This window comes from Schistocerca piceifrons, chromosome 8 (genome assembly GCF_021461385.2).
Source record: "Schistocerca piceifrons isolate TAMUIC-IGC-003096 chromosome 8, iqSchPice1.1, whole genome shotgun sequence".
NCBI classification, from domain to species: domain Eukaryota; kingdom Metazoa; phylum Arthropoda; class Insecta; order Orthoptera; family Acrididae; genus Schistocerca; species Schistocerca piceifrons.
The window spans coordinates 271,114,094-271,134,676 of record NC_060145.1 but is presented as its reverse complement, the minus strand read 5'-3'; the positions used below and the strand labels follow the sequence as shown (position 1 = coordinate 271,134,676).

Sequence of the window (20,583 nt, the reverse complement as noted above, 5' to 3'; positions counted from 1 at the left end):
TCAAAGGGGACGATGATTGTTGGTCATATTCATATAACTTCCTGTTTGCCACAGGTGTCCTGACATGACTTTTTTTTATTATTGTATATTCCTATGCGTCTGCAAGTATTTTGCTTTATAAAATATCATGTAATAACTCAATTTTTTTAACATTCTTCATTTATGCTCTTTGTAACACAGGAACTAAACTCAAACTCACTGATTACATGAGCCTTCATTTTTTACCCCAAGACGGAGAAGACTTCCCTCATTGTTGCAGCTATGATCGCCTTTAATTGACAATCAACAAAAGGTTAAGGCTTATGATATAATTACGGTTACATAATACAAATGATTTTGCCACAAGATACATGTTCAACTGTACTTGACATTTTAAATTAATATGATTATAGTGATGATATTTTATCAACACTTTCTTTTTTTACAAAATTGCCAGACATTTCTCATACAACATATTTTAAAATTTTTTCTTATTTACTTTGGGTTTTGATATTTGGCCAACAAAATAGCATTTTAATCAATTTTGTAATAGCCCCTCCTGCACAGGTATAAACATGCCTAACAAATTTCATGGATTGCAGTACAGATCAGTGTATGTTGAATAACATTTACAGTCCTTATCTTGGGTTTCAATGATCTGTGTGCCAGTTGGCTTGCTTTTCCAGTTCTGATAATGAGCTGTTTGATGTAATCATCTTCAGCATCATCAGATTTAAATGAAACAACATACCCATTGTTGTTTCTGCCTCCTAACTATGGCTGAGAACAAACAAAGTCAAAACTTTAATGCCTTGTTTTGCTGTGTTGTATGCAAATGTTGTGACAGGTAGTACCATAACCTTCTCTCTTTGTTTGATTTTCAAACACATTAGGACCATATCTGCCAACAGCTTATTAAAACATTCCATAAGACCATTTGTCTGTGTAAGGCTGGCAGTTGTCATATTGTTGATGATATTGCATTGTGAAATCAATGCTTCACAATTGCAAAATATGTATCGGAATTAGATATACATCCTAAACTCCTTCCCTCCCCCTTCCCCTCTCTTTCCATCTCCTCCATGCCCTATTTCTGTCCATCTTTTCCTCCTCCTCCACCCTCTCGCTCTCTGCGCATCTCCTCCTTCGTCACTCTTGCTCCATCCCCTACTCCCTCTCTCTCTCTGACCATCTCCTACACCCCCCCCCCCCCCCACAGGTCCGTTTCCTCCACTCTCTCCACTCCTCCACTCCCCCCTCTTTCTCTGACTTTGAGCCAGCTTTATTTTTATTTCAAACAAAATATTGATTGGAGTTTGAAATCACTTAAAATGAATGGGTAAATCAGTTGGGATCATTGGTACATGCAATAGGATAAAGATCTCTCCAGTGGCTAGATCTGTGAGGATAATAGCTTCATATTTTAAATCTGTGAATGGATAGGTTAGAAAGTTCCAGACAATTCAGATTCCATAGTATTATTCTAACCTAAACCAATAAGCCATAAATACAGCTTTCTTATTTTCTCTAAAACTAAAGGTGAGGAAGAAAACAAAACAGCACATAGCTGTGTGTACATTTTTTCTTTAAAATTATGTATAAGGTGAAACAATATATATGGGATAAACATTTCTATTAAGGTTCACATGCCCTGCTATCATATTTAAAACTGACTGGAAGAAAGGAAACAAAACCATATTTAAAGAAATATGTAGTCCATGTCCATCTGAATGCTAACTAGAGCATCTGTAAGATGATGTAACTTACCAAACAAAAGGGTTGGTATGTTGATAGAGACACTAGCAAACACACACACACACACACACACACACACACACACACACACACACACACACACACACACACACACACACACAAAATTCAAGCTTTTGCAACCCACGGTTGCTTCATCAGGAAAGAGGGAAGGAGAGGGAAAGACGAAAGGATGTGGGTTTTAAGGGATAGGGTAAGGAGTCATTCCAATCCCGGGTTGTGGAAAGACTTACCTAAGGGGGAAAAAAGGACAGGTATACACTCGCACACACACACATATCCATCCGCACATATACAGACACAAGCAGACATATGTAAACGCAAAGAGTTTGGGCAGAGATGTCAGTCAAGGCGGAAGTACAGAGGCATCGGTAAAAAGGAGAAGGTGAATACAAAGTGAAACTACTTGCACAAACAAAAAGAGAAAGTAAGATGACAGAAAAGATTTCAAAATGCAACAGTGACAATAACAAATGTAATAGTTGGGTTCAAATTGATGATATGAATATAATAGAGGGAAACATTCCACGTGGGAAAATATATTTAAAAACAAAGATGATGTAACTTACCAAATGAAAGTGTTGGTACATTGATAGAAACAATAACAAACACAAACACACACATGAAATTCAAGCTTTCGCAACCCATGGTTGCTTCATCAGAAAAGAGGGAAAGATGAAAGGATGTGGGTTTTAAGGGAGAGGGTAAGGAGTAATTCAAATCCCGGGAGCGGAAAGACTTACCTTAGGGGGAGGAAAGGACAGGTATACACTCGCACACACACACATATCCATCCGCATAGGCAGACATATGTAAAGACAAAGAGGTTGGGCAGAGATGTCAGTCGAGGCGGAAGTACAGAGGCAGAGATGTTGTTGAAAGACAGGTGAGGTATGAGTGGCGGCAAATTGAAATTAGAAATTAGCGGAGATTGAGGCCTGGTGGATAACGAGAAGAGAGGATATTCTGAAGGGCAATTCCCATCTCCGGAGTTCTGACAGGTTGGTGTTAGTGGGAAGTATCCAGATAACCCGCAAGGTGTAACACTGTGCCAAGATGTGCTGGCCGTGCACCAAGGCATGTTAAGCACAGGGTGATCCTCATTACCAACAAACACTGTCTGCCTGTGTCCATTCATGCGAATGGACAGTTTGTTGCTGGTCATTCCCACATAGAAAGCTTCACTGTGTAGGTAGGTCAGTTGGTAAATCACGTGGGTGCTTTCACACGTGGCTCTGCCTTCGATCGTGTACACCTTCCATGTTACAGGACTGGAGTAGGTAGTGGTGGGAGAGTGCATGGGACAGGTTTTACACCAGGGGCAGTTACAAGGGTAGGAGCCAGAGGGTAGGGAAGGTGGTTTGGGGATTTCATAGGGATGAACCAAGAGGTTACGAAGGTTAGGTGGATGGCGGAAAGACACTCTTGTTGGTGTGGGAAGGATTTCATGAAGGATGGATCTCATTTCGGGGCAGGATTTGAGGAAGTCATATCCCTGCTGGGGAGCCACATTCAGAGTCTGATCCAGTCCCAGAAAGTATCCTGTCACAAGTGGGGCAGTTTTAGGGTTCTTCTGTGGGAGGTTCTGGGTTTGAGGGGATGAGGAAGTGGCTCTGGTAATTTACTTCTGTACCAGGTCGGGAGGATAGTTGCGGGATGTGAAAGCTGTTTTCAGGTTGTTGGTGTAATGGTTCAGGGATTCCGGACTGGAGCAGATTCGTTTGTCACGAAGACCTAGGCTGTAGGAAAGGGACTTTGATGTGGAATGGGTGGCAGCTGTCATAGTGGAGGTAATGTTGCTTGTTGGTGGGTTTGATGTGGACGGATGTGTGAAGCTGGCCATTGGACAGGTGGAGGTCAACGTCAAGGAAAGTGGCATGGGATTTGGAGTAGGACCAGGTGAATCTGATGGTGGGGTTGATGTGGACGGACGTGTGAAGCTGGCCATTGGACAGGTGAAGGTCAACTTCAAGGAAAGTGGCATGGGATTTGGAGTAGGACCAGGTGAATCTGATGGAACCAAAGGAGTTGAGGTTGGAGAGGAAATTTTGGAGTTCTTCTTCACTGTGAGTCCAGATCATGAAAATGTCATCAATAAATCTGTACCAAACTTTGGGTTGGCAGGCCTGGGTAACCAAGAAGGCTTCCTCTAAGCAACCCATGAATAGGTTGGCGTACGAGGGGGCCATCCTGGTACCCATGGCTGTTCCCTTTAATTGTTGGTATGTCTGGCCTTCGAAAGTGAAGAAGTTGTGGGTCAGGATGAAGCTGGCTAAGGTAATGAGGAAAGAGGTTTTTGGTAGGGTGGCAGGTGACCGGCGTGAAAGGAAGTGCTCCATTGCAGCGAGGCCCTGGACATGCGGAATATTTGTGTATAAGGAAGTGGCATCAATGGTTACAAGGATGGTTTCTGGAGGTAACAGATTGGGTAAGGATTCCAGGCATTTGAGAAAGTGGTTGGTGTCTTTGATGAATGATGGGAGACAGCATGTAATGGGTTGAAGGTGTTGATCTACGTAGGCAGAGATACGTTCTGTGGGGGCTTGGTAACCAGCTACAATGGGACGGCCGGGATGATTGGGTTTGTGAATTTTAGGAAGAAGGTAGAAGGTAGGGGTGCGGGGTGTTGGTGGAGTCAGGAGGTTGATGGAGTCAGGTGAAAGGTTTTGTAGGGGGCCTAAGGTTCTGAGGATTCCTCCTGAAGCTCCGCCTGGACATCAGGAATGGGATTACCTTGACAAACTTTGTATGTAGTGTTGTCTGAAAGCTGACGCAGTCCCTCAGCCACATACTCCCGACGATCAGGTACCACGGTTGTGGGACCCTTGTCCGCCGGAAGAATGACGATGGATCGGTCAGCCTTCAGATCACGGATAGCCTGGGCTTCAGTAGTGGTGATGTTGGGAGTAGGATTGAGGTTTTTTAAGAATGATTGAGAGGCAAGGCTGGAAGTCAGAAATTCCTGGAAAGTTTGGAGAGGGTGATTTTGAGGAGGAGGAGGTGGGTCCCGCTGTGATGGAGGATGGAACTGTTCCAGGCAGGGTACAATTTGGATAGTGTCTTGGGGAGTTGGATCATTAGGAGTAGGATTAGGATCATTTTTCTTCATGGCAAAGTGATATTTCCAGCAGAGAGTACAGGTGTAGGACAGTAAATCTTTGACAAGGGCTGTTTGGTTGAATCTGGGAGTGGGGCTGAAGATGAGGCCTTTGGATAGGACAGAGGTTTCGGATTGGGAGAGAGGTCTGGAGGAAAGGTTAACTACTGAATTAGGGTGTTGTGGTTCCAGATTGTGTTGATTGGAATTTTGAGGTTTTGGGGGGACTGGAGCTGGAAGTGGGAGGTTGAGTAGATGGGAGAGACTGGGTCTGTGTGCAATGAGAGGAGGTTGAGGTTTGCTGGAAAGGTTGTGAAGGGTGAGTGAGTTGCCTTTCCAGAAGTGGGAAACCAGAAGATTGGATAGTTTTTTGAGGTGGAGGGTGGGATGCTGTTCTAATTTGCGGTCGGCCTGTAGGAGTATGCTCTGAACAGCCGGTGTGGATGTGGGAGAGGAAAGACTGAGGACTTTTATTAAGGATAGGAGTTGACGGGTGTGTTCATTAGCTGAGTTGATGTGTGTCTGTGTCTGTGTATGTGCAGATGGATATGTGTGTGTGTGCGCGAGTGTATGCCTGTCCTTTTTTCCCCCTCAGGTAAGTCTTTCCGCAACCCGGGATTGGAATGACTCCTTACCCTATCCCTTAAAACCCACATCCTTTTGTCTTTCCCTCTCCTTCCCTCTTTCCTGACGAAGCAACCACTGGTTGCGAAAGCTTGAATTTAGTGTGTATGTTTGTGTTTGTTGTCTATTGACCTGCCAGCACTTTCGTTTGGTAAATCACATCATCTTTGTTTTTAGATATATTTTTCCCACGTGGAATGTTTCCCTCTATTATTTATATATATATATATATATATATCCCAATGTGTGTGTGTGTGTGTGTGTGTGTGTGTGTGCAAGTGTATACCCGTCCTTTTTTCCCCCTAAGGTAAGTCTTTCCCCTCCCGGGACTGGAATGACTCCTTACCCTCTCCCTTAAAACCCACTTCCTTTCGTCTTTCCCTCTCCTTCCCTCTTTCCTGATGAGGCAACAGTTTGTTGCGAAATCTTGAATTTTGTGTGTATGTATGTGTCTGTTTGTGTTTCTATCGACCTGCCAGCACTTTCGTATGGTAAGTCACATCATCTTTGTTTATACACTCCTGGAAATTGAAATAAGAACACCGTGAATTCATTGTCCCAGGAAGGGGAAACTTTATTGACACATTCCTGGGGTCAGATACATCACATGATCACACTGACAGAACCACAGGCACATAGACACAGGCAACAGAGCATGCACAATGTCGGCACTAGTACAGTGTATATCCACCTTTCGCAGAAATACAGGCTGCTATTCTCCCATGGAGACGATCGTAGAGATGCTGGATGTAGTCCTGTGGAACGGCTTGCCATGCCATTTCCACCTGGCGCCTCAGTTGGACCAGCGTTCGTGCTGGACGTGCAGACCGCGTGAGACGACGCTTCATCCAGTCCCAAACATGCTCAATGGGGGACAGATCCTGAGATCTTGCTGGCCAGGGTAGTTGACTTACACCTTCTAGAGCACGTTGGGTGGCACGGGATACATGCGGACGTGCATTGTCCTGTTGGAACAGCAAGTTCCCTTGCCGGTCTAGGAATGGTAGAACGATGGGTTCGATGACGGTTTGGATGTACCGTGCACTATTCAGTGTCCCCTCGACGATCACCAGTGGTGTACGGCCAGTGTAGGAGATCGCTCCCCACACCATGATGCCGGGTGTTGGCCCTGTGTGCCTCGGTCGTATGCAGTCCTGATTGTGGCGCTCACCTGCACGGCGCCAAACACGCATACGACCATCATTGGCACCAAGGCAGAAGCGACTCTCATCGCTGAAGACGACACGTCTCCATTCGTCCCTCCATTCACGCCTGTCGCGACACCACTGGTGGCGGGCTGCACGATGTTGGGGCGTGAGCGGAAGACGGCCTAACGGTGTGCGGGACCGTAGCCCAGCTTCATGGAGACGGTTGCGAATGGTCCTCGCCGATACCCCAGGAGCAACAGTGTCCCTAATTTGCTGGGAAGTGGCGGTGCGGTCCCCTACGGCACTGCGTAGGATCCTACGGTCTAGGCGTGCATCCGTGCGTCGCTGCGGTCCGGTCTCAGGTCGACGGGCACGTGCACCTTCCGCCGACCACTGGCGACAACATCGATGTACTGTGGAGACCTCACGCCCCACGTGTTGAGCAATTCGGCGGTACGTCCACCCGGCCTCCCGCATGCCCACTATACGCCCTCGCTCAAAGTCCGTCAACTGCACATACGGTTCACGTCCACGCTGTCGCGGCATGCTACCAGTGTTAAAGACTGCGATGGAGCTCCGTATGCCACGGCAAACTGGCTGACACTGACGGCGGCGGTGCACAAATGCTGCGCAACTAGCGCCATTCGACGGCCAACACCGCGGTTCCTGGTGTGTCCGCTGTGCCGTGCGTGTGGTCATTGCTTGTACAGCCCTCTCGCAGTGTCCGGAGCAAGTATGGTGGGTCTGACACACCGGTGTCAGTCAATGTGTTCTTTTTTCCATTTCCAGGAGTGTGTGTCTATATATATATATATATATATATATATATATATATATATATATATATATATATATATATATATATATATATATATTTGTGTGTGTGTGTGTGTGTGTGAGTGATGAAATTTTCAAGACTTTTGCTAACACATTTCACCTTTATTTATTATATATACTTTTATGTGTGATATATATTAAAAATATATAGCCTATTTGTATTTGAATGTTTATTAGAGCATTGTTTAAAAATTTAAGTAAATTAGCCAAGATCTTTTGGAGATATTTGGAAATAACATTAAACAAAGTTTTGTCTTTTTATATTAGTGTAAATAGGTACATAAATTTGTAAATTATATATATAGCCTTTGTCTGTCCAAATGTTTCTTAGAAAAACCTGAAAAATTTTAAGTAATCTGTCAGGAACTTTCTGAGATTATTAGAAACAATGTTTCCTCTTTATATATTATTTATATATCTGAGTAAAAATTTGAAGTAAATTGGTCAAGTACTTTTCAAGATTTTTGGTGATGATGTTAAACAATGAGTTGTCTTTATATAGAAGTAAAGATAAATTGGACAGAAATCAAAATGTTATCATAGGCTGTAGGGAGCACAAGTAATTTGAAGTTGTGGCCATCCAGAATCACCTAGTCCAGCCATCATTATGAACTGTAGCCATCACAATAAGACACAATAATTACTCACTAACAGCTGCATAAGCCTTCCATTGCCTCTCAGGCATCACCCTTGCCTCCAATTATACAGCAGAATGGCACCCATGCTCATGCTCATCCAGTGCTGCAACTACAACCCACAAGGAGTGATCTTGTGGAGATTGAGGTACACACCACACTCAGCTATGACCTCCTCTCTTACACAGGTAATTGGAAGTAGGGAGGCAGGCCTCAGCACTGGCCTCCCAAAAAAAGTGGCCAAGTGCCACCCGCAATATTGCCTATAAATGGCACGGGTGCATCACCATACTTGTCTCCCCCCCCCCCCCCCCTTCTGGCTCCCCACCCAAGATGCAGACTGTTGACTTGGATGTCAGGCAAAGCACTGACCAGACCACTTCCAGCCTGCCATAATACTGGCTAATGGGGGGAGATATTGTATACTCATCTGGCAATGATGAAGATGCAGACATGTTTGATCTGCCACCAGATGAGATATTGATATGACCCTAATAAGGCATATTGCTGGGAGGTAGAGCCTTATGGAGGCTATGCCCAGTTGTAGAAGCTACTGCTGAAAATGATTGTATTGGGCAAACCAGCCAGCCTATAAAGTCCAGCACAGTGTACATTATAGCAGATGACTCCACTTTATGAAGCTGTTTGGAATGCACCGCACTTACAGCCTCATTGTGTACTTAGATTTTGCTTTAGATTTCTCTTTAGATGGCTAACACTGTAATGTTGATGGATTTTATTGTGTTTATAGAATGACTGACTTGCAGGTTCCCTTTTGAAGTCATGCATCCCTGTCTCCTGGTACAAATTCTGAATGTAATCCTTACATTCTACATCTAATCCATCAGGCTTTAGTGGGTGTAGACTAGCACATACTTTTGCAGAACTTTCATTCAGCACATGTAATGGACAGTTTTTGTTTGTATCTTGTGGGATACAGAAATTATACAAAGGCAGTGAATCACTGAGCATGATGATGCAATGTGGCTTTCACATAAATATTCACAAGTTGCTCTGTGGAATCAGCACAAAACAGTATATGGGTTTAAAATAGAACCGTTAATAATGTTGACAGAAATATTTGAGATTCAAAACAAAAATTTGTCCAGCTTTAACTATGACTGAATTTTTGTTGGAATTCAAGAGTAACCTGGAGGCATAAGCAATTCTTCTTTCATCGCCTTCTGCATGTTTGACATTCAAGTCTGATACTTTAGACCATCTGAGTTCAATATCAAGAGACAGTATCAACCTCCATATCTCACCTCTTACAATTTTCTGTGTTACTGATGTGTGGTGCTGAAGGTCTGTGTTACCGATGTGTGGTGCTGAAGGTCTTCCATGAAATTTAGCCATTCAGTTAGTTATATCCATATTTTGTCAATCATAATTTCAATCTCTGCCTATCATATGGAACAAGTCAATTTTACATTTACATTTCCATGTGCTGTAGTTACTCCATTAGGTTTTATAATAATACTTGCATCATCAGCATAAATATATTTCTCCTTATTGAGTTATGATGGAATATCATCCATATATATCAAGAACAAGAGTGGATCCAATATCAACACCTGTGATATACCCTTGATGGTTAATCCCCATTCTGAAGATACTGTTTTATTGTGCACACTCCCTGTGCTTCTTAATACAATACTCTGCAAAATCTTAATAATACAATACAAAAATCTGTTACCTACAACACCTCTGATAGCATTATGTTTCAGCTTCAATAGGAGAACACTTCAAACTGCACGATCAAATGCTTTTCACCAGTCACATCACAGAAAATTCATGAACTGAAAAGTAACACATTCTGTGATATGGGTCTTGAAAATATAATGTTCTCCCACACCTTCAAGGAGAACACAACTAGCAAGACAGGTCATACTAATTAATATACACTACTGGTCATTAAAATTGCTACACCATGAAGATGATGTGCTGCAGATGTGAAATTTAACTGACAAGAAGAAGATGCTGTGATATGCAAATGATTAGCTTTTCAGAGCATTCACACAAGGTTGGTGCCAGTGGCGACACCTACAACATGCTGACATGAGGAAAGTTTCCAACCGATTTCTCATACACAAACAGCAGTTGACCGGCGTTGCCTGGTGAAACGTTGTTGTGATGCCTCTTGTAAGTAGGAGAAATGCATACCATCATGTTTCCGACTTTGATAAAGGTCGGATTGTAGCCTATCGTAACTGCGGTTTATCGTACCGCGACATTGTTGCTCGCATTGGTCGAGATCCAATACTGTTAGCAGAATATGTAATCGGTGGTTTCAGGAGGGTAATACGGAATGCCAAGCTGGATCCCAATGGCCTTGTTTCACTAGCAGTCGAGATGACAGGCATCTTATCCGCATGGCTGTAATGGATCGTGCACCCACTCTCGATCCCTGAGTCAACAGATGGGGCTGTTTGCAAGACAACAACCATCTGCACAAACAGTTTGACGACATTTGCAGCAGCATGGACTATCAGCTCGGAGACCATGGCTGTGGTTACCCTTGACGCTGCATCACAGACAGGAGCACCTACGATGGTGTACTCAACGACGAACCTGGGTGCACAAATGGTAAAACATCATTTTTTCAGATGAATCCAGGTTCTGTTTACGGCATCATGATGGTCGCATCTGTGTTTGGCGACATTGTGCTGAGCGCACATTGGAAGTGTGTATTCGTCATCGCCATACTGGCGTATCACCCGGCGTGATGGTATAGGGTGCAATTGGTTACATGTCTCGGTCACCTCTTGTTCACATCAACGACACTTTGAACAGTGGACGTTACATTTCAGATGTGTTACGACCCATGGCTCTATACTTCATTTGATCCCTGCGAAAGCCTACATTTCAGAAGGATAATGCACGACTGCATGTTGCAGGTCCTGTACGGGCCTTTCTGGATTCAGAAAATGTTCGACTGTTGCCCTGGCCATCACATTCTCCAGATCTCTCACCAATTGGAAATGTCTGGTCAATGGTGGCCGACCAACTGGCTCACCACAATATGCCAATCACTACTGTTGATGAACTGTGGTATCATGTTGGAGCTGCATGGGCAGCTGTACCCGTACATGCTGTCCGAGCTCTGGTTGACTCAATGCCCAGGCGTATCAAGGCCATTATTACTCCCTGAGATGGTTGTTCTGGGTACTGATTTCTCAGTATCTATGCACCCAAATTGCGCGAAAATGTAATCACATGTCAGTTCTAGTATAATATATTTGTCCAATGAGTAAGTGACAATTATCTTTCCTCTGGTCATGCATGCTCCTACAGCCATGCATTTATCCTCTAGCCATTCCTATTTAGCCAGTTCACATTTTTTGTCATATTCATTTTTTTTACCATCTGCATTTCCTTTTTATTTAATGTATTTTCATATCTTCTCCTTTCATCAATCAGATTCAATTGTCCTGTATAAATTATGGGCACTTCATGCTTAAAGCACATTTATGTAGCATGCGTGAATGTACAGATGAAGTTGAACTGTCTGCCTCATCGGAGAATGTTCCTGTTTTCACAGACATAGAATGTTATAGAAAATAACAATTTTCCAAAAATAAGCAAGTCCCAGAACCTTCCAGATATAATGAAGCTTAAGTAACAAATAATTTCAGGATATTGGAATCAAATCAGCAACCAACACATCACCAGCCAGTGATTATAACCATTACACCCAGTGGTCACATGTCACCAGCCAGTGACTGTAACCATTACACCACAGTGGATGACCACAGCATGAGGCAATATAAAGATGAGCAATACATTGACATGCATGGAAGGAAGAAATCAGAGGCATCTCCCTGAATAAAGTAACACAAAAAATCTCAAGAGGGGCACAAAAATATTTTGTGTGTGTTTAGATTAAAGAACAAGAATGATGAGGTGAATATAGCAGTAATAATGTGAATTATTGATGGCTAGCACCAGAAAATGAATGAAGAAGTGAAAAGAATGTGAATGAATGTGTAATACAAATAAAAATGGAAATGGTAATATTGCATAAAAGAGAAAAAGTATAAATTAAACATGAGACCGGAGTGAATGTGAGGTCATCATATATACAGACCCCACTGCATAAATTTTGATAGCTATGGCCTCCTTCATCAGGAAGGCAAGAGAAACAGTATCAGCAATTGTAGAGAAAGTGTACAATCCATCCTGGCCATAATTATAAATATTTTGTGATGCTTTTCCATATTGAATGAAGAGAAATGATCAGAAGTTTATTTATTCATTTATTTATCCAGAAAATCATGTTCTTGATAAGGGATGCATCTTAATAAAATTCTAAAAAAGCACAGAACTATCTGTTACAATAATTTTACATACAGTCTTGCATGTTCTGTAAAGAATATAGCAGGCTATAAATGCCACATAAGGATTAATTTTAAGTTGAATATTATTATATTTTATATGAACTGCTCTCTATAATCACATCAATTAAATGAAAGAAATATAAGAGTTAACTGTAAGTGAAGCATCACTGTAAGCAAGACGTGAATTATGTTTGTCATGAATTGATCTCCAGATATTCAACAATTGAATTAAAGCAATGCTGGAGCAGTGTGCTGGTGATGTTTCTGAAATATCCTCCCATCTATAGGTGCACATAATATTTAAAAGTGCTTTTAATTATATATAATTATTCTAGCATATAATTTCACATCTGGAGGGGTCTGAAGTACTTCAAAATTTGGCTCACTGTTATGTGTACGTAGAGGTCCAGAGATGCTTACCAACTAAGCAATGAAATACCATCTTCCTTGTCACATAAAATTGTATCATAGCATAAAAAACACAGCATAGATTGAGTGCTGAATCTGTGTAAAACAGCTGCCTTTGGTTGTAACTGGCACTAATGTGAACACAGCATTATTCCTTAATGTTATAATGCTAGGTACAAACAATAAAGTGGCCACAAACAATAAGAGTTTATTTATACACAGTCAAGTAAGCAACAAATATAAAAAAGTACAATAATCAGTAGAACATAATCTGAGGGTGGGTATCTGACACACTGTCATTATGGAAGCAATCTCCAGTAGATGGTGTGGCAGGTGCTGCACCATGTGCACAAGTCATAGAGGGGCTCTGGTGGCTGGCCTGTCCAGATGCCATTAGTGGGGTATTAGTGTTGCACACCAGCAGCCTGGTGCCATGTATGACGTACAGGGTCATAGCACCCTCTCCCTTGGGGTAAGAGTGCTCCTCTGATGCGGGCATCAAAATGACTGATGACACGTCCATGGCCCCTTTGGTGGGCACTGCAAGTGATGATGGGAGTGTTGGAAGGGCCAGAACTGGTGAGTAGGGTCAGAAGTTGTGTGCCCACTGACATGCATAGCAGCTGCCCCCACCCCACCCTCCCCCTTCTCCCTCTGAAGTACTATAAGCGAGGACGGTGATAATGGCACTGGTAGCATCTTGACATCCAAGTCCTTGAAGTGACGGAACTGCACCGACGATGAAGGTGCTCAGGCAACTCGGGTGGTGGTGCCAGGAATGCTGATGTGAAGGACCCAGTGGTGCTGGCCCAGGTGATAGCAGAAGTGTAGGTGGTAGAAAAGCATCATGAGAAAGGTCAGCAGCATGCATCAGGGCCCTAGAGGAGAGACAGGATGCAGTGATGTCCACAAGGAAGGTGGGTCCACACCACAGTGGTATATCCTGTAAGGCTGGGAAAGGCACGTAGGGAGGAGGCAAAGGCAAAGACAGTGGCAGTAGCAGCAGACCCTCGGTCCTTATCCTGTGTAAGTGCTGACTAATTGGTGGATGATACCCTACGTTCAGGGTGTCTACAGTGAAAACATACTGGCATGTTGTTTTCTTTCCTTGAAATGTCTGTTCCTCTGTGGGGCATTTTATTTGGAAGAGGAGTTGGCTGTACCTATGTTGCTCAGATACTGGGTTGTCATTAACAGCTGTAGCATAAGACCAAGCTGGCCAAGTCCATTTTTCATGGTACATTTAACTGGTCACAGAGGTCGGTGCTAAAGATTGATATACCTCTTCCTCAACATTCTCTGTTACCTCCTGATATGTGGGGTTTACACCAGTGGTTGCTGTCTCTAGTTTATTTGGCTGACATTTCTACCTGCTGCAACCCTTCTCTTATTACCTGGCACATGAAAGAGGTGAGCTCATGGTGGTCTTCCATGACTGACAGAGGGACCACATGCGGGAGTCAGTCATACCAGCTGATTTACTGCTGTTTTGTTACCCATGGATATCCTGAATCCATAGACAGTAGGAAAGATGCACTGCTTGTGTTTTGACACTTATCTGTGTAGGTGACAATTTTTACATTTCCTAATTGGAGCCACCGTGATGTAGATGTTTTGAAGTACCTGGCACCTTCACCAAACAATTTGAGCTTGTAGCCAGAATCAATTCTAAATCCAAAATTATCAGTGAAATACAACACTTATCACTGAAAGCATATTTGTTAAGAACAATAGCAGCAGTGCCATTGATCCTAACTGCTGCACCAAAAGGCACACAGCCCAGCTCACAGAAATATTTTAAATGAACTGAAAATTTGTATTTTATAATGTTTAACCAATATAAGATGTTATACACTTAAAATCTTAAAAATTGAAAATAAGAAAAATAAGGCATCCATATTATACAGGTATAGTTAGTTTAACAAACTGCAGCAATCCACTGCAGATGTCATAATTCATGATGATAGAATTATGGTATAAAGTAAGAGTAGTGCACAGAATTAGCAATAAATCTTGTGAGTTCTTAAACTTCATGGATACTGAGGTAAAATTCTTATGGAGTTTTTGGGTGTCCTACAAGGGAAATCATATGAGTCACATGGTATTTCAAAACCAGATGGTGATGACATTGCCAAGGAACATGAAATAACTAAAGCAGCATAGAATGTGTGTAAGGAGTTCCCAGTCCAGGTAACATACCACAATAAAATGAAAAGTGTTAACCTTGTCACAATAATGACAATTTAAGAGTTAGTTCCAAAATCAGCTGCTGCTCCTGACACTCCTTGCAAAAAAGTTCAGGTTGATATGGTGGACTACTATGAGACAGGTAGGGTGGTAGAGGGTGAGAGGCAGTAAAAGCACAAACTTAAATAAGTCATATAATTTATGACAAATTAATTCATGTCAGTGTCCAGAAGCCCCAACATTTTGGCCAACAACTGTTATCATCAGTTATGTTGATGAACTGACCACCTCAGTTTGTACGTATGTCTCTCTCCCCCACTGCAACCACTAAATTGTTGAGCTGTAGTATTCAAGTATGCCATTCACATTCAGTGCAATGATTTCAGTGGCATATACCGTTTGCCCTTTGTATGTCATGCTGCATTAGCAAAGGATTTGACAGGTATTGGAAGTCCATAGTTTCAGATCACTTTTGGTGCTGTAAGATAATGTGTTGTGATCAGTGGACAGATGACATTCTTTACAATGCAGTCTCTAAGAATTCATCCTATTTTCCTGGATAATGTGCCTCTGTATGGAATGAACACAGTAGCTTCTCTCTACTCTACTCTCTTAGGAGGACCACATTGTATTTTCCGGTACACTCCATCTTCCGGCAGGGCCCACTCTCTTGTTGATCAAGTATAAACTGGTATATTTTCTCAGTCTCCTAACTTTCACTGAGTGCAAATGATGCATCACTTTGGTGAAAATTTGCACCACATATTCATAATGACATCTCCTGATAAACCTGGAAGTACTCAGACAATAGCTTCTCTGATGGAGTAGCTTGTGTGACTTCTTCATACAGTGATTCATCTCCTCCCTGCAGAGGTATGTAATATAGTTCTTCAGGTTCTTCCAGCAAAACTGGTAAAAAGGAGAGGAGATGGTACATTGGGCCACAATGTATTCTATAAGAAGATGCTCACCAACTTGTACTTGCACCTAAACAGATGTCACCATCCAGTGCAGAGGAATTGGAACATCAAATCATTGGTAAACAGGGCTCACACCCTTTAGGATATGGAGAGTTTCATTCAAGAACTGAAATGCCTACACACAGTGTTAGTTTTGGAGAGTCCTTTGCCCTATACTGACAGTAGAACTGCAGAAATGGAGGAGGAACCTGAGGAGGATGCAGCTACTGCATTTATCACATACAGTAGTATGTTATCAAGGATGAATTCTCAGGAAAAATCATGTGATGACTTTTCTCTACCCACTGGTTAAAGAGGGATTCTCCTTGGTAGTCTCAAAGATTTTTTTGAACTATGAAGTCTCATATTAATAAATACTCTATGACTTTGGCATAGCAAACATGGAAGGGATTGTGTACTGTTGAAGTCCACTGCTGTGAACACCTAAAGCATACTCAATTACTGAACTTCAAAAAGTTGGCATTCACAGTGCTCTGTCTATCAGAATTACATGGAATTATAGTATAACTGGATGGATAAAAATTCTAGTCACTAAGTGGCAGCAGAAGAAAGTATGTATAAATATTAAAGAAATGTCTTTCTTCTGACAGAAGGGTTGAAGGGAAGGAAGAGGGATGAAGAAAAGGGACTGGTGAGCTAACCTAAACTGTTGAACAAAAACTGAATAAGGTGGTACAATGGTAAGACACTGGACTCACTTCTAGGGGGACAATAGTCTTAAATTCCCATCCACCCATTCAAATTTAGATTTTTCCATGATTTCCCTAAATCAATTAAGGGAAATGCCAGGATGGTTTCTTTGAAAGGGCATGCCCAATTTCCTTTCCCATCCTTCCCTACTCCAAGCTTGTGCTCCACCTCTAATAACCTCATTGTCTGCATCTACATCTACATCTACATTTATACTCCACAAACCACCCAACGGTGTGTGGCAGAGGGCACTTTATGTGCCACTGTCATTGCCTCCCTTTTCTGTTCCAGTCGTGTATGGTTCGCGAGAAGAACTATGTCTGAAAGCCTCCATGCGCACTCGAATCTCTCTAATTTTACGTTCGTGATCTCCTCGGGAGGTATAAGTAGGGGGAAGCAATATATTCAATACCTCATCCAGAAATGCACCCTCTCGAAACCTGGCGAGCAAGCTACACCGCAATGCAGAGCGCCTCTCTTGCAGAGTCTGCCACTTGAGTTTGCTAAACATCTCCGTAATGCTATCACGGTTACCAAATAACCCTGTGATGAAACGCACCGCTCTTCTTTGGATCTTCTCTATCTCCTCCGTCAACCCGATCTGGTATGGATCCCACACTGATGAGCAATACTCAAGTATAGGTCGAACGAGTGTTTTGTAAGCCACCTCCTTTGTTGATGGACTACATTTTCTAAGGACTCTCCCAATGAATCTCAACCTGGTACCCACCTTACCAACAATTAATTTTGTATGATCATTCCACTTCAAATCGTTCCGTATGCATATTCCAAGATATTTTACAGAAGTAACTGCTACCAGTGTTTGTTCTGCTATCATATAATCATACAATAAAGGACCCTTCTTTCTATGTATTCGCAATACATTACATTTGTCTATGTTAAGGGTCAGTTGCCACTCCCTGCACCAAGTGCCTATCCGCTGCAGATCTTCCTGCATTTCGCTACAATTTTCTAATGCTGCAACTTCTCTGTATACTACAGCATCATCCGCAAAAAGCCGCGTGGAACTTCCGACACTATCTACTAGGTCATTTATATATATTGTGAGAAGCAATGGTCCCATAACACTCCCCTGTGGCACGCCAGAGGTTACTTTAACATCTGTAGACGTCTCTCCATTGAGAACAACATGCTGTGTTCTGTTTGCTAAAAACTCTTCAATCCAGCCACACAGCTGGTCTGATATTCCGTAGGCTCTTACTTTGTTTATCAGGCGACAGTGCGGAATTGTATCGAACGCCTTCCGGAAGTCAAGGAAAATAGCATCTACCTGGGAGCCTGTATCTAATATTTTCTGGGTCTCATGAACAAATAAAGCAAGTTGGGTCTCACACGATCGCTGTTTCCGGAATCCATGTTGATTCCTACAGAGTAGATTCTGGGTTTCCAAAAACGACATGATACTTGAGCAAAAAACATATTCTAAAATTCTACAACAGATCGACGTCAGAGATATAGGTCTACAGTTTTGCGCATCTGCTCGACGACCCTTCTTGAAGACTGGGACTACCTGTGCTCTTTTCCAATGTCATTGATACATTAAACATTAAACATTAATTGTCATTCCTTTTGTGTAATTAAAGAATCTGCTGAGAGGTACAGAAGGGGACCTCATCAGCACACCTAATGATGGCAGTGTGGTCATTTGATGAAATATTGTGCTTGCTGGACACCAAGACCTGGCTCTACACCATGTATTTTGTTATTAGTATTGCAGGATAAACTAAAAAAAATCACATAGAATTATATGTCACCTTTTATTTATGCCAAGTCAGGTGATAATGGCATACTGATATACTGCTGAAACATTGTGGGACTTCTCAAATCTCACCTGGCAGAACACTCAAAAACCATTAAGACAAATAATATGCCTTGGGTACTGAGTGTCACTTCTTTGTTCAAGGCAAACCACAGTACTCTGCATGCAACACCTTTGAAAGCCACCCTTGTTGACTGCACCGAGTTCAGCCAGTCATTTGTATCAGAAGTAGTTCCTGGCCTAAAGGTAAGCTGAATAATATTCTCAGGGCATGCAAATCATTATACTGTAAAGATGGATAAAGCATTTTGTGAAGCTATTACTCTTATTAATATTAAGATCTCTTATGTTTAGTTTCTTTTGAAATGACAATAAAGTGCTAATGAAAAGAATCATAATTTTCACTCTTATCCATACTGATTTTAATCACACATTTTTAATTCCTAACATAGACTGCTGTGGCAGACACTTGAAATGAAACCTGTTTCAGTTTCACATTCTAGTTTGTTACCATAATTTAATTCCACAGCAGCTCCCATTAGTTGTTTGATTTCAATAAGGTTTCTCAAGTAACTTTTTCTGGTAGGTATATTTCTAGAAGAAGAATTGTGTAACATGGTAAACTTCCTATCCCAAGCATGTAAAATATCTGTATGAGTACATCATTACTGATGCTACAAATTTGGTAAATCTTAATATGTGGTTCAGTGTGAAGTTCCCTCTACCATGCACTTCCCAGTCATTTGCAGAGTGTAGATGTAAATGTGGAACCACTAGAATGTGTTTATTTTAAAGATTTTATAATGAACTTTTTATGGTGACACATCATATCAAGTTACTTGTGAAGATTGCACTCAGATATTTCAAGACAGTACTTACTTAACTTGATAGGCACGTATTATCAGTAACACATTTAAAATAATTGTTAAGATGTTTTTCTGCACTACATACCTATCATAAATGTACCATTTACCCTTAAAGCTTCCTGGGCCTCCTCATTTCTGGCTCTACCAGACTCCTATTTCACTATGTCTTTTACCACACATCTTGTTGGGGTATTAATTGGTGCCAGTGTATCAAGACATCAACACTGGAATCAGTCACAGGTAGTCTGATGTGTTAGCTAGCTCATCTTGAGTTGTCTATGGAAATCTACTACCTCCCATTAACATTTATAATTTTAGTGCTTTGAACTATTAACACATTGTAAAACATTAAATAAATATTCCAGGTTGTATTTTTTGCTTGGGAGGGGGTTACTGTGTGTTATTTCCATAGCTGTGGTCATTAGATCTGATATATTCGTATTGTAAAATGATAGTCATAATTAACGATATTTTGTTGTTTTTAATAGCTGTCTCATTTTTACATATTTGTAGTCAGTTTCTGTACATATTAATTCTTGAAACAGTAACATGTTGTTTTATTTTATAGTTTTATGCAGATCTTTATCACTTGCTGCAACATCAGGCGTCACCACAGGCCAAAAAAATAATGAAGGATGTTTCCTATTCTCAAGTGCACACGGTGCATGAAATGCTGCAAAAAACAAGAGTGCTCAGCTATTCATGATTAATTATAAATGATTTACATTTATATTTGTTTTATGTTTTATGTAATGTGTAATGCAGTATATTTGTACAGCATTTTATTATACAGTCTTGTACTTTATTGCTCATCTGAAAAAAAGTCCTATGAATAAATTGTGCAGTAATTTTGGAGTGTTTGTTTTCAGTTTACCTTTGAATAGATCCTGTACCTCGAATACCTTTATTTTCAACTTAACCAGGAGATTCAGTATGATGAGTAACATAGCTTATAACTGCTTCTGAAATTACAAATATGTGAAACAATTTTTAACCATATATGATTTCATACTTATCAGAAGCTACTACTGAAAGAATAAAGTGTATAAACCACTATCAGCTATTTCATGATTCTGAAGAGCACAAGAGCACTGCATACCTAAACGACATTTAACCCAGCTAACTCACTCACTCACTCACTCACTCCCCCTCTCTCGTGTGTGTGTGTGTGCATGATATTCTCATTCCTTTCATTTATGTTATAATTCATCCTAAACAAAAAAACACTATAATTTCTTGTTT

The 20,583-nt window shown here is 41.5% G+C and overlaps 1 protein-coding gene across 2 annotated transcripts in view; it reads left to right on the top strand.

Annotated features, from left to right (window-relative positions):
* LOC124712054 (dynein axonemal intermediate chain 7-like) overlaps window positions 1-20,147 on the top strand; it is an 87,216-nt gene extending 67,069 nt beyond the window's left edge. For both annotated transcript variants that reach the window (XM_047242347.1, XM_047242348.1), the window contains exons 5-6: window positions 18,620-18,721; window positions 19,910-20,147. In XM_047242347.1, coding sequence (XP_047098303.1) covers window positions 18,620-18,721; window positions 19,910-20,047 — 240 coding nt within the window. In that variant the 3' untranslated portion in view covers window positions 20,048-20,147. The remainder of the gene's footprint in view (window positions 1-18,619; window positions 18,722-19,909) is intronic.
* Window positions 20,148-20,583: the final 436 nt, after the last annotated feature.